Source organism: Nomascus leucogenys, chromosome X (assembly GCF_006542625.1).
Source record: "Nomascus leucogenys isolate Asia chromosome X, Asia_NLE_v1, whole genome shotgun sequence".
Taxonomy (NCBI): Eukaryota; Metazoa; Chordata; class Mammalia; order Primates; family Hylobatidae; genus Nomascus; species Nomascus leucogenys.
Window position 1 is genome coordinate 17,115,833 of NC_044406.1, and position 20,050 is coordinate 17,135,882.

At 39.8% G+C, this 20,050-nt stretch overlaps 1 protein-coding gene across 1 annotated transcript in view; it reads left to right on the forward strand.

Moving 5' to 3' along the window:
- Nucleotides 1-20,050, forward strand: part of PPEF1 (protein phosphatase with EF-hand domain 1) — a 136,711-nt gene that overhangs the window by 12,729 nt on the left and 103,932 nt on the right. The window contains exon 4 of the mRNA XM_012500894.2: nucleotides 3,943-4,110. Coding sequence (XP_012356348.1) covers nucleotides 4,065-4,110 — 46 coding nt within the window. The 5' untranslated portion in view covers nucleotides 3,943-4,064. The remainder of the gene's footprint in view (nucleotides 1-3,942; nucleotides 4,111-20,050) is intronic.

Sequence of the window (20,050 nt, forward strand, 5' to 3'; positions counted from 1 at the left end):
GAAATTGTGTTTGCTGTGGATCAACTGAGGGGTGACTGAAAACGAAATGCCTCTGGAGAGATATTGAGACAGTGCTTTTTTTTTTTCTGGAAAAAGAAAATCAAAATTGAAATATATCAATCAGTCCAATCAGTGTTTATGGCCTACTAAATACTCAATTCTTTTGTTTCCCTGTTTTCTTTTTTAAATTAAAAAACATACTTTTTTTTTTTTTTTTTTTTTTTTTTTTTTTAAGTCAGGGTTTCACTCTTGTCACCCAGGCTGGAGTGCAGTGGTGTGATCACGGCTCACTGCATCCTTGACCTCCCAGCCTCAGGTGATCCTCCCACCTCAGCCTCCCGAGTAGCTGGGACTACAGATGTGCACCACCACGCCTGGCTAATTTTTTGTATTTTTTGGTAGAGATGGGGTCTCCCTATGTTGCCCAGGCTGGTCTCAAACTCCTGGGCTCAAAGGATCCATCTGCCTCAGGCTCCCAAAGTGCTAGGATTATGAGTGAGAGCCACTGCGCCCAGCCCCAATTCTTATGTCTTCATAAAAAGGGGTAGAAAAAATAGCATGAGGATGGAGCGAAGCCCAAGGGAGATTTGGATACTGTTGGAAAATAGTGTTTCTCCAACTGAGTTATGGGTATTGCTTGCATCAAAGTTCCCAGCACGGTGCACTTTAAATGTGTATTCCAAGGCCTTGGACTTTTGAATCTGATTATTGTTAGTAAAGCCTGGGAATGTGCATCCTCTCACTCCCAGTAAGTCTTGTGAGCACTCGAGTTGGAGAGTACTGATCTAGGCACCTGGAGAATGTCACCAGGACTAGATGAATTCCTAGATGAACAGTGCCCCAATTTCAAAAATGAGAAAAGAATATATGCTAGAAGCCACAGGCTCATTGGCTTGATATGACCTCTGGAAAAATTCAGCTTGAAATAGATGGAGCCAAAGCATTTCTAGGAAAATGTGATCATCACGATGCAGCACCATGGGTTTGCTAAAAAACCGTCTCTATTACAGATTGTCAAACTTTGTTGTGTATTAGAATCTGGAAAACTGAAAAAAATCTTGATGCCTCATCCCCCACCCAGTACCAATTACGTCCAATTATCTGGAGGTGGGACGTGGGCATCAGTATTTTTTAAACCCCAAGAGATTCTGACTTAATGAGGTGCAGGTTGAGTACTGGGAGTTTGAACAGCTCCCCAGGTGACACTCATATGCAACGAAGTATGACAAGCACAGGTCTATATGACATGGGACAAGTTGCTTAACTTCCTTGCACTTTGTGTAAATACTAGGTAATTTTAAAGGTCTCTCTCACCTTTAAACTTCTATGATTTTGTTATTAAAAATCTTGCCAAATTGATTTCCTCCCTTTCTTCCTCCTCTGCCCTTCCTTCCTTTTCTCCTCCTCCTTCCCTCTCTCTTCTTTTGCTGGAATAAGCTGGAATGTCAAAGTATCAAAATATATACATATCATCATTTTATTAAAATATTTAGTAAAATTTTCCAGGATGTCTCACAGATAAATGAGAGTTATGATAGGTGAGTTTACCAGCTAACTGAACAAATGTGCTCAGCGAGTATGAAGGTAACGGATCTGTGGTGAACCTGGAGGATGGTTTGGAGTGGGATGCCACAGGGCTCATCCTGCCCTTGGATCTGACCTTGTTAATGTTCTTTAGCCATGATGTAGATAAGGAAGACACGAAAGAACTGCCTATCAAATTTGGAAATCGAGCCAAGCACGGTGGCTCATGCCTGTAATCCCAGCACTTTGGGAGGCTGAGGTGGGCACGTTGCTTGAGGCCAGGAGTTTGAGACCAACTTGGGCAACATGGTGAGACCCCATGTCTACAAAAAAAGTACAAAAATTAACTGGGCATGGTGGCACATGCCTGTAGTTCCAGCTGCTCAGGAGGCTGAGGTAGGAGAATCACTTGAGCCCGGGAGGTGGAGGCTGCAGTGAGTCATGGTTGCACCACTGCACTCCAACCTGGGTGACAGAGCGAGACCTTGTCTCAAAAAATAAATAAAAATTTGGAAATAACCCAAAGTTTAGGAAGGCTAATTAATTCAATACATAAAATAATCAGGTTCACCTCTGGTCAGAAAATCTGTTTACTAAGCTTATTGTTATTTTCAAAACATTGCCATAGTTCAAATATTTTGCTTATTTTGGTTTTCCCTTTCTTCAGTCAAGTTGTAATTTTGAAGCTTTTGGTGTAGTACTAATGGAAAGATAGATATGTCAGTTGTTTGCTGACTTTGTTCCTGTCAAGAAATGCAAATAGGGCTGGGCAAGATGGCTCACACCTGTGATCCCAGCACTTTGGGAGGACAAGGTCGGAGGATCTCTTGAGCCCAGGAGTTTGAGACCAGCCTCGGCAACATAGGGAGACCCTGTCTCTACAAAAAAAATAAAATTAGCCGGGTGTCACGACACATGCTTGGGAGGTTAAGGCTGCAGTGAGCCGTGTTTGTGCCACTACACTCCATCCTGGGTGACAGAGTGAAACTCTGTCTGGAAAAAAAAAAAAAAAAGGAATGCAAATATATTAGATCAGGTTGGTTTGGAGCATCACAAAATAAAGGAAACATCACCCTAAAAAGTAACGTGACAGTATACTCTGGAAAGGGATTTTGTTGAAAACTCCCATGAAGTGATTATGGGAATCAGGGAGCTCATGAGAAGGACTATAGAACACAAGGTTAGACTCCAGAGGGGCCTCAGCAGTGCCCAGAGAGCTTGTTTAAAAGGGCACTCTTGGCCGGGCATGGTGGCTCATGCCTGTAATCCCAGCACTTTGGGAGGCCGAGGCAGGTGGATCACCTGAGGTCAGGAGTTCGAGACCATCCTGGCCAACACAGCAAAACCCCGTCTCCAATGCAAAAAATTAGCCAGGTGTGGTGGCGCATGCCTGTAGTCCCAGCTACTAGGGAGGCTGAGGCGGGAGGATCACCTGAGCCTGGGAGGTCGAGGCTGCAGTGAGCTGTGATCACACCACTGCACTCCAGCCTGGGTGATAGAGCGAGACTCCATCTCAAAAAATAAAATAAATAAAAGGACACTCTCACAGATTACAATTCCTAAATTTGGGGGAAGGTTTGAGCCTCCTTTTTTTTTTTTTTTTTTTGAGATGAGTCTCACTTTGTCGCCCAGGCTAGAGTACAGTGGCGTGATCTCGGCTCACTGCAACCTCCGCCTCCCGGGTTCAAGTGATTCTCCTGCCTCAGCCTCCTGAGTAGCTGGGATTACAGACGTGCGCCACCATACCTGGCTAATTTTTGTACTTTTAGTAGAGATGGGGTTTCGCCATGTTGGCCAGGCTGGTCTCGAACTCCTGACCTCGTAATCCGCCCGCCTCGGCCTCCCAAAGTGCTGGGATTGCAGGCATGAGCCACCGCGACTGGCTGCCTCCTTTTTTTTAAAACAAATGTTCCCAACTTATTCCGCGAAATACTGTCAAAGAACTCACTTTGAATTTCAGCATAGCTGTTTAAATATGTTGTTTTTGTCTCATAGTCAACTTCCAATTTGTGTTTTTAAAAGCCTAGATAGGTTGAATTACTTTGAGCTGAAAACCAAAACAGTTAATTATGTCAGCTCCTCCACATCCCATTCCCCATATTTAAATTAGAAAATCGTATACTCTCATATTTCGATTTTTCTTTTCATTTTGAGTGTTCTATTTTATACAGAGCTGGATGTGACCTAGACATGGAGAAACTCATTTATGTCTAGCAGAGAAGCAGCCTATAGCTGCTCTGTAGCTGCTGCTGTGTTTTGGAAAATAAGCCAGGATTAGATTATGTCTGATCACTTTCCACATCACATGATGAACAGCGATTCAGAAGAAGCGTAAAATGAATCCTGCTGAGCAGCCCCTCAGCTACCATGTGGTTAACTGGCGGTTTCCTTCCCTCCCTCCTGTGTGTTCCTCATTAGAATCTGTGACTGAAGAGGATCAGCTAAGAGTGGTTCCTCGCAGCTTAAAGGGAGGCACTTTTCACACTCTGTCTTAAAATCAGAAGTTGAATTCATGAACACATATGATTTAGATAGAAGTCATGGGATGCAGCAGTTCTTCAGTGAAAACCAGGAGATCTGAGACATGTGAGTACTGGGAATGTGCCTGTGGTTATGAATGAAAAGGGGAAAATGAGCTGCCCTCACCCTCTTCTCCTTTCTCATTTACTCCCACGATGCTCAAGCTGCCCTGTGTGATTTGCACAAGGCATCGTTAGAGTAGCATAGGAAACTACATTTAGGAAGATGTAGCTTTGAATTTATGAAGTACCATAAAGTATTGTCTTAGAGATATTTTATGATTGATTTAATTTCAGTTGATAATGTACCAATATAAAATCTCAATTTAAAACTCAGTGGCAGGGAACAAGAAAGACAGTGTAATTTATATGTGTTTCTTCAATACTTTTATAAATAGCTATATCCCTACTTTTGTGACATTTAGTAGCATCATTGAATTTTTATTGGATTTGATAACTCAATGATCGCATCATTTCTATATCTATTCAACACAGAACTTCATGAGATTTGCATCACGTTTTAAAAATGTTCTAGGAGAATTGAGACAATGCTAGATAATCTGTTTCCAAAAAAAAAGGTGTATTATTTCTAAATAGATGGCATGCCTTTCTGTACCCCCATATAATTAGAAGCTTAAATATTCACTTTGTTTATTTTGTACTGAGGTTCTTTCTCATGGCTATTGACATCTAGCTGAAACAAACTTGAGCATTTAAGAGAGAGAGTTTCCAACAAGCAAATTAAAATAAAAACAAGTAAATAAGCTAGGACAATTTATGAGTAATTTGCTCTTAAACTCCACTTCTTTGATGTCTAGGTTATAGGTAGTTCCCCCAACTTCTATTCCACATTTTGCCTTTGGAAGTTTATTCAGGCTTAAGGTGGAGAGTTTAGGATGCACAGTGCGCTATACTAATTAGCATGGGATGTTTTCCTTTGGGAATCAAATGTTATTCTCCTACCCAGCTGACTTGTGCTGATGATGTAGGAAACTCATCGCTGAAAGTAGGAAGGGACATAGGAGGTGTACTAACTCTTTCAAATCTTTAAGCATGTCATGAAATAAATTTTTCAAAAGCTCCATCTGAACTCTACTGCTGTAGTAGACATTTATTAGCAGAGAGTAAAAAGAAATTATCTTTTTATATCTAGGATTACTCACAGTTCTTTAAGTTTAGCCAAATTTCTTAGGTTAAAAAAAAAAAGCCAAGTCCAACTTGTAAAAACAAATTATCTCTCTTTTTGAAATACTTTTCAACTTTTAAAACATTGCATGTAAGTGGAAATATTAGCTTAGATTTTTTGGATTGCTTTTTCTTTCAAATACCTGTGATTTATTGAGGTGAAATTCACATAACATAAAATTAGCCATTGTCAAGTGAACAACTCAGCAGCAGTTGGTACGTTCACAGTGTCGTGCAACCACAACCCCTATGTACTTCCGAGACATTTCCAACACTCCAAAGTAAAACCCCTTATCCATTAAGCACTTTCTGTCTCCTCTCAGCCCCTGGCAACCACAAATCTATATTCAGTCTCTACGGATTTATCTATTCTGGACATTTCATGTAAATGGAGTCATACATTATGTGACCTTTTGTGTCTGGCTTTGTCCATGTTGTAGCATGTATCAGTACTTTATTCCTTTTTATTGTGGAATAATACTTCATTGTATGAATATGCCACATTGTATTTATCCATTCATCAATTGATAGACATTTGATTGTTTCAGCTTTTTTTTTTTTTTTTGAGACAGAGTCTTGCTGTGTCGCCCAGGCTGGAGTGCAGTGGGGCGATCTCAGCTCACTTCAACCTCCGCCTCCCATGTTCAAGCAGTTCTCCTGCCTAAGCCTCCGGAGTAGCTGGGATTACAGGCACACACCACCACACCTGGCTAATTTTTGTATTTTTGGTAGACACGGGGTTTTACCATGTTGGCCAGGCTGGTCTCGAACTCCTGACCTCAGGTGATCTGCCCGCCTCGGCCTCCCAAAGTGCTGGGATTACAGGCGTGAGCCACTGTGCCCGACCTGTTTCAGCTTTTTGACTGTTTTGAACAATGCTGCTGTGAACATATGTTTTCTGTTCTCTTGGGTATATACCTAGAAGTGGAATTGCTGGGTCATACAGTAGCTTTATGTTTAACATTTTGAGAAATTTCCAAGCTATTTTCCCAAGTGACTGCACCATTCTACATTCCTACCAGCAGTGTATAAGGGTTTCAATTTCTCCACGTTTTCAGCAATAGTTGTTATTGTCTGTCCTTTTGATTTTAGTCATCCTAGTGGGTATGAAGTGGTATCACACCGTGGTTTTCATTTGTATTTCCGTAATGACTAATGACATTGAGCATCTTTTCATGTGTTTATTGGCTATTTGTATATCTTCTTTGGAGAAATGTCTATTCAGATCATTTACCCATTTTTAATTGAATTATTTATTTTTATATTGTTGTAAGAGAAGTTTATATATTCTAGATACAAGTTTCCTATCAAATATGTGATTTGCAAATATTTTCTCTCATTCATTGAATTATCTTCATACTTTCTTAATGGTGTTCTTTGAAGCACAAAAGTTTTTAATTTTGATGAAGTTCACTTTATTTTTTCTTTGGTTGCTTATGCTTTTGGTGTCATATCTAAGAATCCATTCCCAAGTCCAAAAAGATTTATGCTCGTGTCTTACTTTAAGAGTTTTTTAACAACTCAACAAGAAAAGAAAAATAACCCCATTAAAAAGTGGGCAAAGGTCACGAACAGACATTTTTTGAAAAGAAGGCATACGAATGGCCAAGAAACATACGAAAAAAATGCTCAACATCACTAATCATCAGATCAATGCAAATTGAAACCATAATAAGATACCATCTTACATACCAGTCAGCATGGCTATTACTAAAAAGTCAAAAAATAAGAGATGTAGGCGAGGATGTAGGGAAAAGGGAATGTTTATCACTGCTGGTGGGAATGTAAATTAGTACAACCTCTGTGGAAAACATTATGGAGATTTCTCAAAGAACTAAAAATAGAACTACCAAACTACCATTTCATCCAGCAATCCCACCACGGAGTCTACCCAAAGGAAGTCATTATATCAAATAGATACCTGCACACTTATGTTTACCACAGCACTATTCACAATAGCAAAGATATGGAAACACCATAAGTGTTTTTTCAATGGATGATTGGATAAAGAAAATGTGTGGTGTATGTATATGTATGTGTGTGTGTGTGTGTGTGTGTATATGTGTGTATATATACGTATATATATGTATGTGTGTGTGTGTGTGTGTATATATATATATATATATATGCCATGGAATACTACTCAGCCATAAAAAAGAATGAAATCATGTCTTTTGCAGCAACATGGATGGAACAAGAAGCCATTATCCTAAGTGAAATTACTCAAAAACAGAAAGTCAAATACCCCATGTTCTCACTTAAAAGTGGGAGCTAAATAATGTATACATATGGGCATCCAGAATAGAATAATAGACACTGGAGACTCAGAAAGCTGGGAGGGTGGGAGGGGGGTGAGGTATGAGAAATTACCTAATGAGTACAATGTATGCTACTTGGGTAATGGTTACACTAAAAGCCCAGACTTCATTATACATGTAACAAAATTGCACTCATACCCCCTAAATGTATATATTTTCAAAGGCCAAAAAAAAAAAACACAGTTTTGTACTTTTAGCTCTTACATTTAAGCATTTGAGCCATTTTGAGTTGCTGATTTTCATGTATGGTGTGAGGTAGGAGTACAAATTCATTTTTTGCATGTGGATATCCAGTTGTCTCAGCACCATTTGTTGAAAAGATTGTTCTTTCCCCATTGAATCCTCTTAGCACCATTGAATCAATTGACCATAAATGTTGTTTACTTATGGGCTCTCAATTCTATTCCAGTGATCTGTATGTCTTTCTTATGCCTGTACCAGTGTCTGGATTACGATAGCTTTTTTTTTTTTTTTTTTTTTTTGAGACGAAGTCTTACTCTTGTCGCCCAGGCTGGAGTGCAATGGCACAATCTCAGCTCACTGCAACCTCTGCCTCCCAGGTTCAAGTGATTCTCCTGCCTCAGCCTCCAGAGTAGCTGGGATTACAGGCACAAACCACCACATCTGGCTAATTTTTGTATTTTTGGTAGAGACGGGGTTTCACCATGTTGGCCAGGCTGGTCTTGAACTCCTGACCTCATGATCCACCCACCTTGGCCTCCCAAAGTGCTGGGATTACAGGCGTGAGCCACCACGCCAGGCCTACTATAGCTTTTTTTAATAAAGTTTTGAAATCGGGAAGTATGAATCCTTCAACTTTGTTTCTCTTTTTCAAGATTATTTTGGCTATTCTGGGTCCCTTACGTTTCCATATGAATTTTAGAATCAATGTGTCAATGTCTCAAAAGAAGCCAAGTGGAATGTTGACAAGGGTTGTATTGAATCTGTAGATCAATTTGGGGAGTATTGCTATCTTAACAATTAAATAATCTGATCCATGAACATGGGATGTCTTTCCATCTATTTAGATCTTTAATTTCTTTCACCAGTGTCTTGTAGTGTTCAGAGTATAAGTTTTACACTTCTTTCCTTAAATTTAACCTAGGTTTTTTATTCTTTTTGATGATATTATACATGGATTTTTGTTAATTTCCTTTTTGGATTGTTTATTGCAAATATTTAAAAATTGATTTTTGTATATTGGTCTTATATCCCAAAACTTTACTGAACTCATTTATTAGCTCTAATAGGTTTTTAGTGGATATTTTGGGAATTTTTATTTACAAACCAGGTCATCTGCAAATATAGTTTTACTTGTTTCTTTCCAATGCCTTTTGTTTCATTTTCTTGCCTCCACTACAATGTCAAATAGAAATGCAAGAGTAGCCATCCTTCTCTTGTTCCTGATCTTAAGGGAGAAGCATTCAGTGTTTCACCAGTAAGTCTTATATCAGCTGTGTCTTTTTCATAGATGCTCTTTCTCAGGTTGAGAAAACACACTCCTATTCCTAGTTTATTGATTTTTTATTATTACAAAGTGGTGTTTAATTTTGTCAAATGCTTTCTCTGCATGTATTGAGATGATCATGTGGTTTTTGTCCTTTATTTTATGATATGTCATATAATGTTAATTAAATGGCATATTATGTTAATTGATGTTAAACCAACTTCGCATTCCTAGGATAAATCCCCTTGATCATGGTGTATAATGCTTTTTATGTGCTGCTGAATTCAGTTTGCTGGTATTTTGTAGAGGAATCTTGCAACTGTGTTCATAAGAGATACTGATCTATAGTTTTCTTGTGATATCTTTGTCTGATTTAACTGTCAGGGTAATATTGGCCTCATAGAATGAGTTGGAAAGTGTTCCCTTCTCCATTGTTTGGAAGAGTTTATGAAGAATTGGTATTAATTCTTTCAATATTTGGTAGAATTCATCAGCGAAGCTATCTGGGCGTGAGGTTTTCTTTGTGTGTAGTTTTTTTGATTACTTATTCTGTCTCTTATTATATGACTATTTAGATTTTCTATTCCTTCTTGAGTCATTTGTGGTAGTTCTAGGAATTTGTCCATTTCGTCTATGTTATCTAATTTGTTAACATATACTTGTTCAGAGTATTCCCTTAAAATTCTTTTTTTTTTTTTTTTTTACTGCTCCATTGCTCCTTATGGAGCAGGGCAAACCCATATGGAGTGCGTCCAGAAGAGCCATTGAAAATTCTTTTTCTTCTTTTATCTCTTATTGGATATGCCAATCAAGGTTTATTATGAGTTCATAATAATAAATCTGCTGAAAGCTGATGCAGTGATGTTTACTTACATTTATTCATAGACAAACATTGTGTGCATAAAATTTTCTCTCATTCAGAAATTTGGAAAAAATATAGAAAAGCAGTTGAAAATAATGGATACTCCCTCATCATTCCACTACCCAGAGATAATGACAACATTCTGATAATTTCCTTCAACGTATTTTTTGTATATTACAGATTTCTGATCATCCTAAATATTAGTTTTTTGTAGCCTCACTTTTAGCACTAAAATGTTATGTGAACATTTCTCCAGTTGTTATAAATGCCTTGCAAACATCATTTTAGTCATTGCTAAGTATTTTATTTGGTGAATAGGCCATAATATGCTTAATTATTCTTCAAATATTGGACCTTTTAATACTAATATAAATAACACTTTGAAGAATTTCTTTGTGCAAAGCCTTTTCCTTATTTTGGATTATTTCTATGTTCAGGTGATTAGATATGAAATTATCGTGTCAAGGGCTATAAATATTTTGAAAGCTCTTGATAGAAAATGATAGATATTATTTCCTGATTACTAACCATATTCCAAAGAGTGTTCAACATAATCTACATATATTTTATTTTATCCTTGTAATAAACCTGAATAAACGGTTATTATTCCTGTTTGTATAGTGGAAGCAGCTCATGCTCAGTGTGGTACTTGGTAAGTTTTTTTTTTTTTTTTGAGATGGAGTCTCACTCTGTCGCCTGGGCTGGAGTGCAGTGGCGTGATCTCAGCTCACTGCAACCTCCACCTCCCAGGTTCAAGTGATTCTCCTGCCTCAGCCTCCTGAGTAGCTGGGATTACAGGCACCCACCACTATGCCCAGCTAATTTTTTGTATTTTTAGTAGAGGCGGGGTTTCACCACATTGGCCAGGCTGGTCTTGAACTCCTGACCTTATGATTCGCATGCCTCGGCCTCCCAAAGTGCTGGGATTACAGGCGTGAGCCACCGTGCCCAGCCTACTTGGTAAGTTTGTGCAGCTTACAGCTGGCAGAATTGGGATTTGAATTCAAGGAGTTTTGATGACAAAGTATTTTTTGCTGTCACCCATTACACCATTTTATGCCACCTCTGAATGTTGCTGCTTCAGAAGCTAGCTTTAATTAAATTTACTTATATACAGTACCTTGTATTTGCATAGTGCTTTTCAGGTTGGCCAGGCCCTGTAACATACGTTTGATCCTCACAGCCTTTTGAAGGGTTGTTCTCAGTTTGCAGAAAAGGAAATGAGGCTTTGAAAGGCAAAGTGATTGCCTCAAGGGAACACAAGTCACAGAGCCAAGGTTCGTGCTTGATTCCTGTTTCCAGTGGTCTGACTAGTGTTAAGGGTTTTTTGTCCTGCTAGGTCATTCCACCTGACCACAGTACTCTGCCTCTGGAGTATCATGGCAGTTTGAGAAAGCGTAACCTACATATAAAATCAAGGCTATTCCCTTTCTTGTGCTCTATCCACCTTCCATGTAGAGAAGTAGCATCGGGCCAGGCGCAGTGACTCACGCCTGTAATCCCAACACTTTGGGAGGCGGGTGAATCACTTGAGCCCAGGAGTTTGAGGTTGCAGTGAGCTATGATTATGCCACTGCACTCCAGCCAGGACCACCACCGAGTGAGACCCTGACTCTTAAAAAAAGAAAAAGACCAGGCACAGTGGCTCACACCTGTAATCCCAGCACTTTGAGAGGCCGAGGTGGGTGGATCACTTGAGGTCAGGAGTTCAAGACCAGCCTGGTCAACATGGTGAGACCCTGTCTCTACTAAAAATACAAAAATTAGCCGGGCATGATGGCACACGCCTGTAATCCCAGTTACTTGGGAGGCTGAGGCGGGAGAATTGCCTGAACGTGGGAGGCAGGCAGGTTGCAGTGAGCCAAGATCATGCCACTGCACTGCAGCCTGGGCAACAGAGTGAGTCTCCATCTCAAAAAAAAAAAAAAAAAAAGTAGCATCAATTTTTTATTGTCATTGTTATTTTATTTCTTTTGTGATATGTAGCAGGTAAGAGAGTACTAATAATAGCTATCATTTATTGAGTGCCTACTACTCTCATTATTTCTTACCAATACTCTGAAAGCTTTGATTAGTGTTCCTTGTTTTATAAATGAGGAAAGTGAGACTTAACTGCCCCAAGTTACACACTCATGGGTGGCAGAGCCTGAATTGGAACCAGATCTGGCAGATTCCAAAGTTCATGGCCCTTCTGATATGCTACCCTGACTTGGAGAATTGGAATTTATCCACGTAACAGAAATTAAACATTGCAATTTCATTCTCCTGAATTTCACTTGACACTTAAAATTTTATGTTAATCGTATTTCAATTAATAATCTATTGCCTTTTTGTTCCCATGGAGCACTTTGGAAACACTGATATATTTTATTTCTTCCCTTGAGACCACTTAGAAATGTATTTATTCAATTTCTGTAAGTGCTAAGAGGCCGACAAAGACAATCCATGCTTTTTTGGCTTTGTGGTTTGATGCTTAAGCTGTGACAAATAGAAGTTTCTCTAAAGGAAATCATTCCTTTCAAAAGTACTCGTTCTTTATTTTATATAAAAAAACTTAAAAATACTAAACAGCAAACTAAATATTTCTTTAATTCTTGATAAAACATCTAGTTAATTTAGCTGTTTAAAAATCGAACAGTCAAGCCATTCACAGCTGCTTGAGAGCCCCCCTCCTGGCTCTCCCTCCCCATCTCCTTACTGCCAATTTGAAGTCCTTTACTGTGATGTATATTTCAGTTTGAGACCTTCATGGAAAAATAACAAATGAAAATCTTTCATCTTTGGTGTTCCCTAAAGAATTTTCTCCAAGTTTAGAGGGCCTCTTGCCATTCTTCTTGCTATTGTTTGTCAGAGGGTTCTAGGTTATCATAGCCATCAAGCAGTCTTTACTGCCACCATAGGGTATATTGAAAATCCCTGTGAACTCGGACCGCCCTCATTTTCCTCCTCAATGAACTGCAGACAGAGAAGATGCTCTTTCAAGTCCATTGTCCCTCCAAGACTATCCGTATGCTCTGTAGCTGTGGGAGGGGTAGGTAGGGGAGGGCATTGATTTTCCTTCTGCCTCTCCTGCTCGTTCCCCTAGCTGTTGCCCATCAGCATCTTGACATGCTCCGTGACTTTCCTCTTTTTTTCCTTTTTCCTTTTTTTTTTTTTTTTGGTTTGGATATATATATATTTTTTTTTCTCAAGCCATTTTGTTTTGCTTTTGTTTTCCTCCCCAAATATTTTTGAAAATTGCAAACCTACAGAGAAAATGAAAGAATAGTACATAAACACCCGTTTGAAATAATTTGAAAATAAGCTGTAGACATTATGGAATTAACCTCTATGTACTTCAGCATGCATCTACTAAAAGAGGGATATTCTCTTATATAACTATAATACTAGATCACCCTGAAGAAATTTAACATTGATAGCGTAACATTATCTAACATGTAGTCCATATTCAGAATTTCCCAGTTGTCCAAAATTGCCCTTTGTAACTGTTCTTTCCTTCCCTTTAAAATAAGCCTTCTCTGGCCCTCTCATCCCCTCCAGTTCCTCTCGTCTCTCTCCTCCCCTTCAAGCTCGCTCCTTAAGGGTGCATTTGTACCACTGTCTCCTACCTCCTCATCGATCCCAGCCCAGGGAAGATGATCTGGCAGGTTCTTGAATGACCTCGAAGTCCAATGGAGCATTTTCAGTGCTGATTTTGCTCACTTCCTGGCAGTCTTTGGCACTCCTGCCCACTCCCTTCTTACTACTCATTGCCCTTGGCTTCAGGGGCAACACATTCTCCTGGTTTTTCTTTTAGGTCTCTGCATGAACTATTTGTGTGGACTCTACTTTCTCCTGGCTTTTAAATGTTGGGGCTCCTCTGGGTTCCCCCTTGGCTCTCTGATCTTGTCACTCTAACACTCTCCTTGGATGCTTTATCTACTCCATGGCTTTGACATCAGTGTGTCAAGACTCCAAATCTTTAATTTCAGCCCACATTATATGCTCTAATCCCTGTTTTATTGGGAATCATTTTAAATAAGTACTTTTCTTTGTAAAAGGAGACCATTTTCTTCATCTGAAATCATGATTCTTCTCACTAACAATTCTTAGGTAATAGTCACCGTTTGATATGATAATGTGTTGGCCTGGAGGTTTGTATAGGATTGGTACTACAAACACATTTAATGCTTGTGTGAAACAGACAAAACAAAACAAACCCATCCCAACAACCTTTTTATTCTTTACACCAATTAAATACATCTTCATCTTTTTATTTGCTGTGTGATTAATTTACCTTTGCTTTAAAAATTTCAAGTATTTTGAGACTCTGATAGGGGCTATTTAGATATCCATTTTAGAATCGTGAACCTTTAGAAGGCAGAAAGGCCAGGTGTAGTAGCCATGTCTGTAATCCCAGCACTTTGGGAGGCTGAGGCGGGAGGATCACTTGAGGCTAGGAGTTTGAAACCAGCCTGGGCAACATAGCAATACTTCGTCTCTACCAAAGGAAAAAAAAATAGCTGGACATGGTGGCTCGCACCTGTAGTCCCAGCTACATAGGAGGCTGAGGCAGGAGGATCACTTGAGCCCAAGAGGTGGAGGCTGCAGTGAACCATGATCGTACCACTGCACTCCAGCCTGGGCAACAGAGCAAGACATTGTCTCAAAAAAGAAAAAAACAAACACACACACACAACACAACACAAAACCCAAAGAGAGCAGAACCACCTCTTTGTTTAAATGATTTTTACTGGCTTCCAGCTTTACTAGGAAATTCACAAAGAAGCCAGCTTTCTAGTTGGGTCATGTTAATTGTTAGGAAATCTTGTTAGAGAGAGACCTATTTCAACTAAGTGCAAGAAAGGACAATCCCTCAGCCCCAATTGCCAGTTATTTCCCATATTCAGAACGCTTTTCTTATATGATTATGGCTTTATATTTCATTAGCTTTTAGCAGCTGCAAAAGACAAAAATTTAATGCAGATCATATTTGACCTTGAATGAACGAACGTGGCAATATAACACAGATTAGTAATTAATAACAAGGGAGACATAAAACAGAATTGCAGTCAAGATATTATTTCCTGAGTGAGGATTAAAGGTTATTATTGAATTATGGAATAGAACACATTTCATATGAGAGACCATTTTAATAATTTAAAATGATAGGAATTCTTTTATATAGCAAAATTTCTTTTACATACTTAAGAATACAATAGTTTTTAAAAATTAATGTATTCATAATAATTCTTTTGGAAAATTGGCAAAACATAATATGGTAGGGAGGTTAACAGTTACTTGTAAACTATTCTCTTTGTCTGAGTGTTTTATTGAGTTGGCCTATTATTTCAGTATGGTATAAATGAAGCATCACATTTTCCTGAACTAGTGATATAGCCAAGGATTACAACTCGTCTTTTTTTTTTTTTTTTTTCTTTTTTGACACAGGGTCTCACTCTGTCGCCCAGGCTGGAGTGCAGTGGCACCATCAAGGCTCATTGCAGCCTCAGCCTCCTGGGCTCAAGTGATCCTCCCACCTCAACCTCCCAAGTAGCTGGGACTACAGGTGTGTGCCACCATGCCCGGTTAATTGTTATAGTTTTTGTAGAGATGGGGTTTCATCACATTGCCCAGGCTGGTCGTGAACTCCTAGGCTCAAGAGATCTGCCCGCCTCGGCCTCCCAAAGTACTAGGATTACAGTCATGAGCCACTGCACCCAGTCCAAGGATGACAACTCTTATGGAACCTTTCATGAGATGGCTTTATGTCATCTTCATGTTGTTCCATTGCCCTGTTGAATCAAATAGGGCTTTAAATGGGCCATTTAAAAATCATAATCCTAATAAATGTAGAAGAAATGAGTTCAAAAATCACTGTTTTGCAACCACCATAGAAATAATTGATTTAAGCAAAAATCATCAATGGATATTTTGGAGAACAGAATATATACACAGTCTTAAAGTGTGTTCCTGCAAATTGTTTATTAATTGTAAAGAGGAAAACACTTCTACAGTAGAGAAGTTCACATGGACACCATCTTACCCAAGTGATCCAAGTTCACATCAGTGATAATGAGACAGATGAGCACCACATGCCTCCTGATGTCCTAATGCACTGAGAAAGACATACCACTTATCCTGCCAAAATACACAACCTGAATCTCATCACGAGGAAAAGAGCAGACAGATCCAGATTGAGGGATGTTTTACAATCAACTGGCCTGTACTGTTTGAAAATTTCAGTGTCATTGAAGAGAAAGGCAGAGGAATTGTTCCAGAATAAAGGAGACTGAAGAAATGATGATGGTATATGGAGAGAGAGAGAGAGACTAGTTATTAACAATTATACTATCGTTACTTTTTCATACATTTGAAAATATTTCGGCCGGGCGCAGTGGCTCATGCCTGTAATCCCAGCACTTTGGGAAGCTGAGGCGAGCGGATCACCTGAGGGCAGGAGTTCAAGACCAGCCTGGCCAACGTGATGAAACCCTGTCTCTACTAAAAATACAAAAATTAGCCGGGCATGGTGGCGTGCGCCTGTAATCTCAGCTACTCGGGAGGCTGAAACAGGAGAATTGCTTGAACCTGGGAGGCAGAGGTCACAGTGAGCCAAGATCGCGCCACTGCACTCCAGCCTGGGTAACAGAGTGAGACTCCGTCTCAAAAAAAAAAAAAAAAAAAAAAATTTTTTTTCAAAAGAAAAAATCCTAATCCCGTACATCCTGAGATAAGTTTACCAAGTTTGTAGTGGTGGCAACGTAGGCTTATGTCCTTTGGTAGTACCATTTTTTAGCCCTTTCTTGTTTTTGCCATCTACCAACTTCATTCATTGAAGACTCTCCACCCACTCTGAGCCTCATACTGGATATCTTCACTGTACACGTGAATAAGCCCCAAATGCTTTGGTGTCTGAGTTCCTTGATCTCCTGAGCCCCAGAAACTCCCTCATCTCCTCAACTTCAGCTGCTCACTCCCATTTACTGGCCCCCATGGTCACCTGGAAAAGCCCCACCTCTGGAATCTTCATGATTATCATCCTATTCTCTGATTGCTTGGTCTTCTTTGAAACCTCTGAGCCTTAGATACTTCCCATGTGTCTCTATCTCCCAGCCTCCAATTTTATATAGATTTTGGGAATATAAGTGCATTTTTGCTACATGGATATACTGCGTGGTGGTGAAGTCTGAGCCAGCCCTCTCTTGTCTTCCCTTTCTTCCCCATCCATCTTCCCTCCATCTTTTGTTGGCTGTCACTTGAACCAGTTAACAGATCATACACCTTAGTCATATTTTAGGCAATTAAAAAAATTAATATGTGAAATGTTTAGTGTTCCCAAACCAATTGCTAGCAAACTTTGGCTACAATTCCTTGATGGAAAAGCCAAAGATATTAATAACTTACATTTTTCTACAGGGATGATTCCGATTGATTGATTTATTTTCAAGTAGCCTTTAGAATTTGTCTTCTTTGTCCAGAAGTTTCTGGTTTGAGTGCAGTTTTGCACATCATATTGTGCCCTTGGATGGTTATTTTCAGCTTTTCTATGTACAGTGATAGGTGGGCTGCAGCAATGGCACTAAAAACAAGTAGATGGATGAGTTAGAGTATTTGGTAACTGGAAAGAATCTTAGAGATCACACAATCCAAAGTTCTCATTGTTTACATGAGAAACTGAGGACCTCGGAGGTTGGTTGATTTGTCTGAGGTTACTTAGCTGGCAACTGGGTAAGTCAGGGCCCAAATGGAAGTATCCCAATGAAAAAGTCAGAACTTATTTTTATTAACCCATGTGGATGGGGTTGGTGGGTAGGAGAGTGAGTACATAAAATGTTGTAGAAATGACCTGTTATTCTCACTCTTGTCTCACTGGAAGGCCAGAGGTTCCTGAGAATGACACAATTATGATCTCTTTTGTCCCTTAGGGAAAGTGATAGTTTTGTTTCAAATGCCTGACATTGTTTGGAGACTGGACTTCACACTTTACTCTCCTCTTTCAGAAAAGTGTCTCCCAGGGACAAGGCCTCTGTGTTGTGGCCTTGCTCTGCAGGGCTGCCAGAGTTTGTGGCTGAGCGAGCCTCATAAAGTCTCTGCCTTGCTTGCTGCCCAACAAGCAGGCTTTGTGTCTGTCTCATGTTCACTGGGCATGTGCTTTGAGCTGTTTTTCCAGTGAAGTTAGAAGTCTCACTGGGACAGCCGCACATTCTGGCAGATGGCAGATATAGAATATCTGTAAACAAAAATAACAGTAATGAAGACTGTGGTCCTAGGCCAGAGTTCGCCATACCCTTTTCTCATCATGCTTTGAACAGCTGAGGTTATAGATGCTTCTCCTCTTCGCTTAAAGCCTTTTGCTATGAGAGGATTCATTTTCTTTCCAGTTCATTTGAATTCATTTTAATCAGCTGTGTCGCACTTGTGCCTGGGTCTCTTCTTGCCTGGATGCCAGTCCCCTTAAAGGTACATTAAATATTTGCTAATCCTGCTGCTTGCTCAGGAGGCCTCTGCCAGAAGAATTTCAAAAGCAGAGAGCCTTTAAATACCTTATCATTCTGAATATGAAATGTCTTGTTTGAAGAACTATCTGTCAAATAAACTCCTATTTAAAAACCAAAACCAAATCAAACATAAAGACTCTACCAGCCAGCACAAAGAGAAATGTAAGACACAAAGTCTTAACTAAACAGTAATTTCATTTGTTCAACAAATATTTATTCCTGCTATGTTCCAGGGACTATTCCAGGCTCAGGAAATACAGCAGCTAACTCAACAGATCAAAGTCCCAGCTCTTATAGAGATTACATTCTAGTGGGAGGACACAGACAACAACAAGGAAGTAAATATCACATGGTGATAGTGCTATAGAGAAAAAATAAGGAAGGAGATAGGCGATGGGGGGAGGGGAGACCATGTAAGAAGGGGTGGTCAGGAAAGGCCTCCCGCAAAGGTGATGTCTGAGCAAAAGCTGCAGGCTCTAACTGCATGCACCTCAGTTGGCCGGGCTCTTCTTGCTCTAGGCTGTTGTGTTCTGAGATGGTAGCCTGTTTGTCCACAGTAATTTGTGAAAATTTTTTTTTTTTTTTTTTTTTGAGACGGAGTCTCACTCTGTCGCCCAGGCTAGAGTGCAGTGGCGTGATCTCGGTTCACTGCAACCTCTGTCTCCCAGGTTCAAGCAATTGTCCTGCCTCAGCCTCCCAAGTAGATGGGATTACAGGTGCCCACCACCATGCCCGGCTAATTTTTATATTTTTAGTAGAGACGAGGTTTTGCCGTGTTGGCCAGGCTGGTCTCAAACTCCTGATCTCAGGTAATCCACCTGCCTCAGCCTCCCAAAGTGCTGGGATTACAGGCGTGAGCCACTACGCCCAGCCATAATTTGTGAAATTTCTAATGAAATATCATGTATAATCAGGAAGTCTTTGGGACTTAATTGGAATTTGTTAGCCTGGAGAGAGACAATTTTTAAAAAAGTATCTCGCATTTATTGAGTGCTTCCTATATGACAGGCAATGTGCTAAGCATTTTATATGAATCAATTAATATATTACTAATACCTATGTCAATAGATTACTAATACATTATTATGTATTATTACAACACCCCTAGAAGGTGTTCATTCAATCATTCATTCAACAAATATATAATACATTTCCAGGCCTTGCCCCAGGTGCTGGGGATGCAGCAATAAAAAAAAATGAAGTTCCTATCTAATAGGGGAAAATGGACGATAAACCCATACACATATAACTGTAGACAATGTCAGATGCTCAATAGTGCTACAGGGAACAATAGAACAGGTAAAGGGATAGGGAATGTGAGGTGGGGGAAGGTGTGGGAGGAGATGCTATTCTATATATTTTTTTTTTTTTGAGACAGAATCTTGCTCTGTTGCCCAGGCTGGAGTGCAGTGGCACGATCTTGGCTCGCTGCAACCTCTGCCTCCCGGGTTCAAGCGATTCTCATGCCTCGTGCCTCAGCCTCCCAAATAGCTGGGATTACAGGCATGCACCACCACACCTGGCTAATTTTTTTGTATTTTTAGTAAAGACAGGGTTTCACCATGTTGCCCAGGCTGGTCTCAAACTCTTGAGCTCAGGCAATCCACCTGCTTCGGCCTACCAAAGTGCTAGGATTAAAGACTTGAGCTACTGCGCCCGGCCCCGTCTCATTTTTTATGGCTGATTCCAAATGCCATGTATAGCAAAATGAGGAT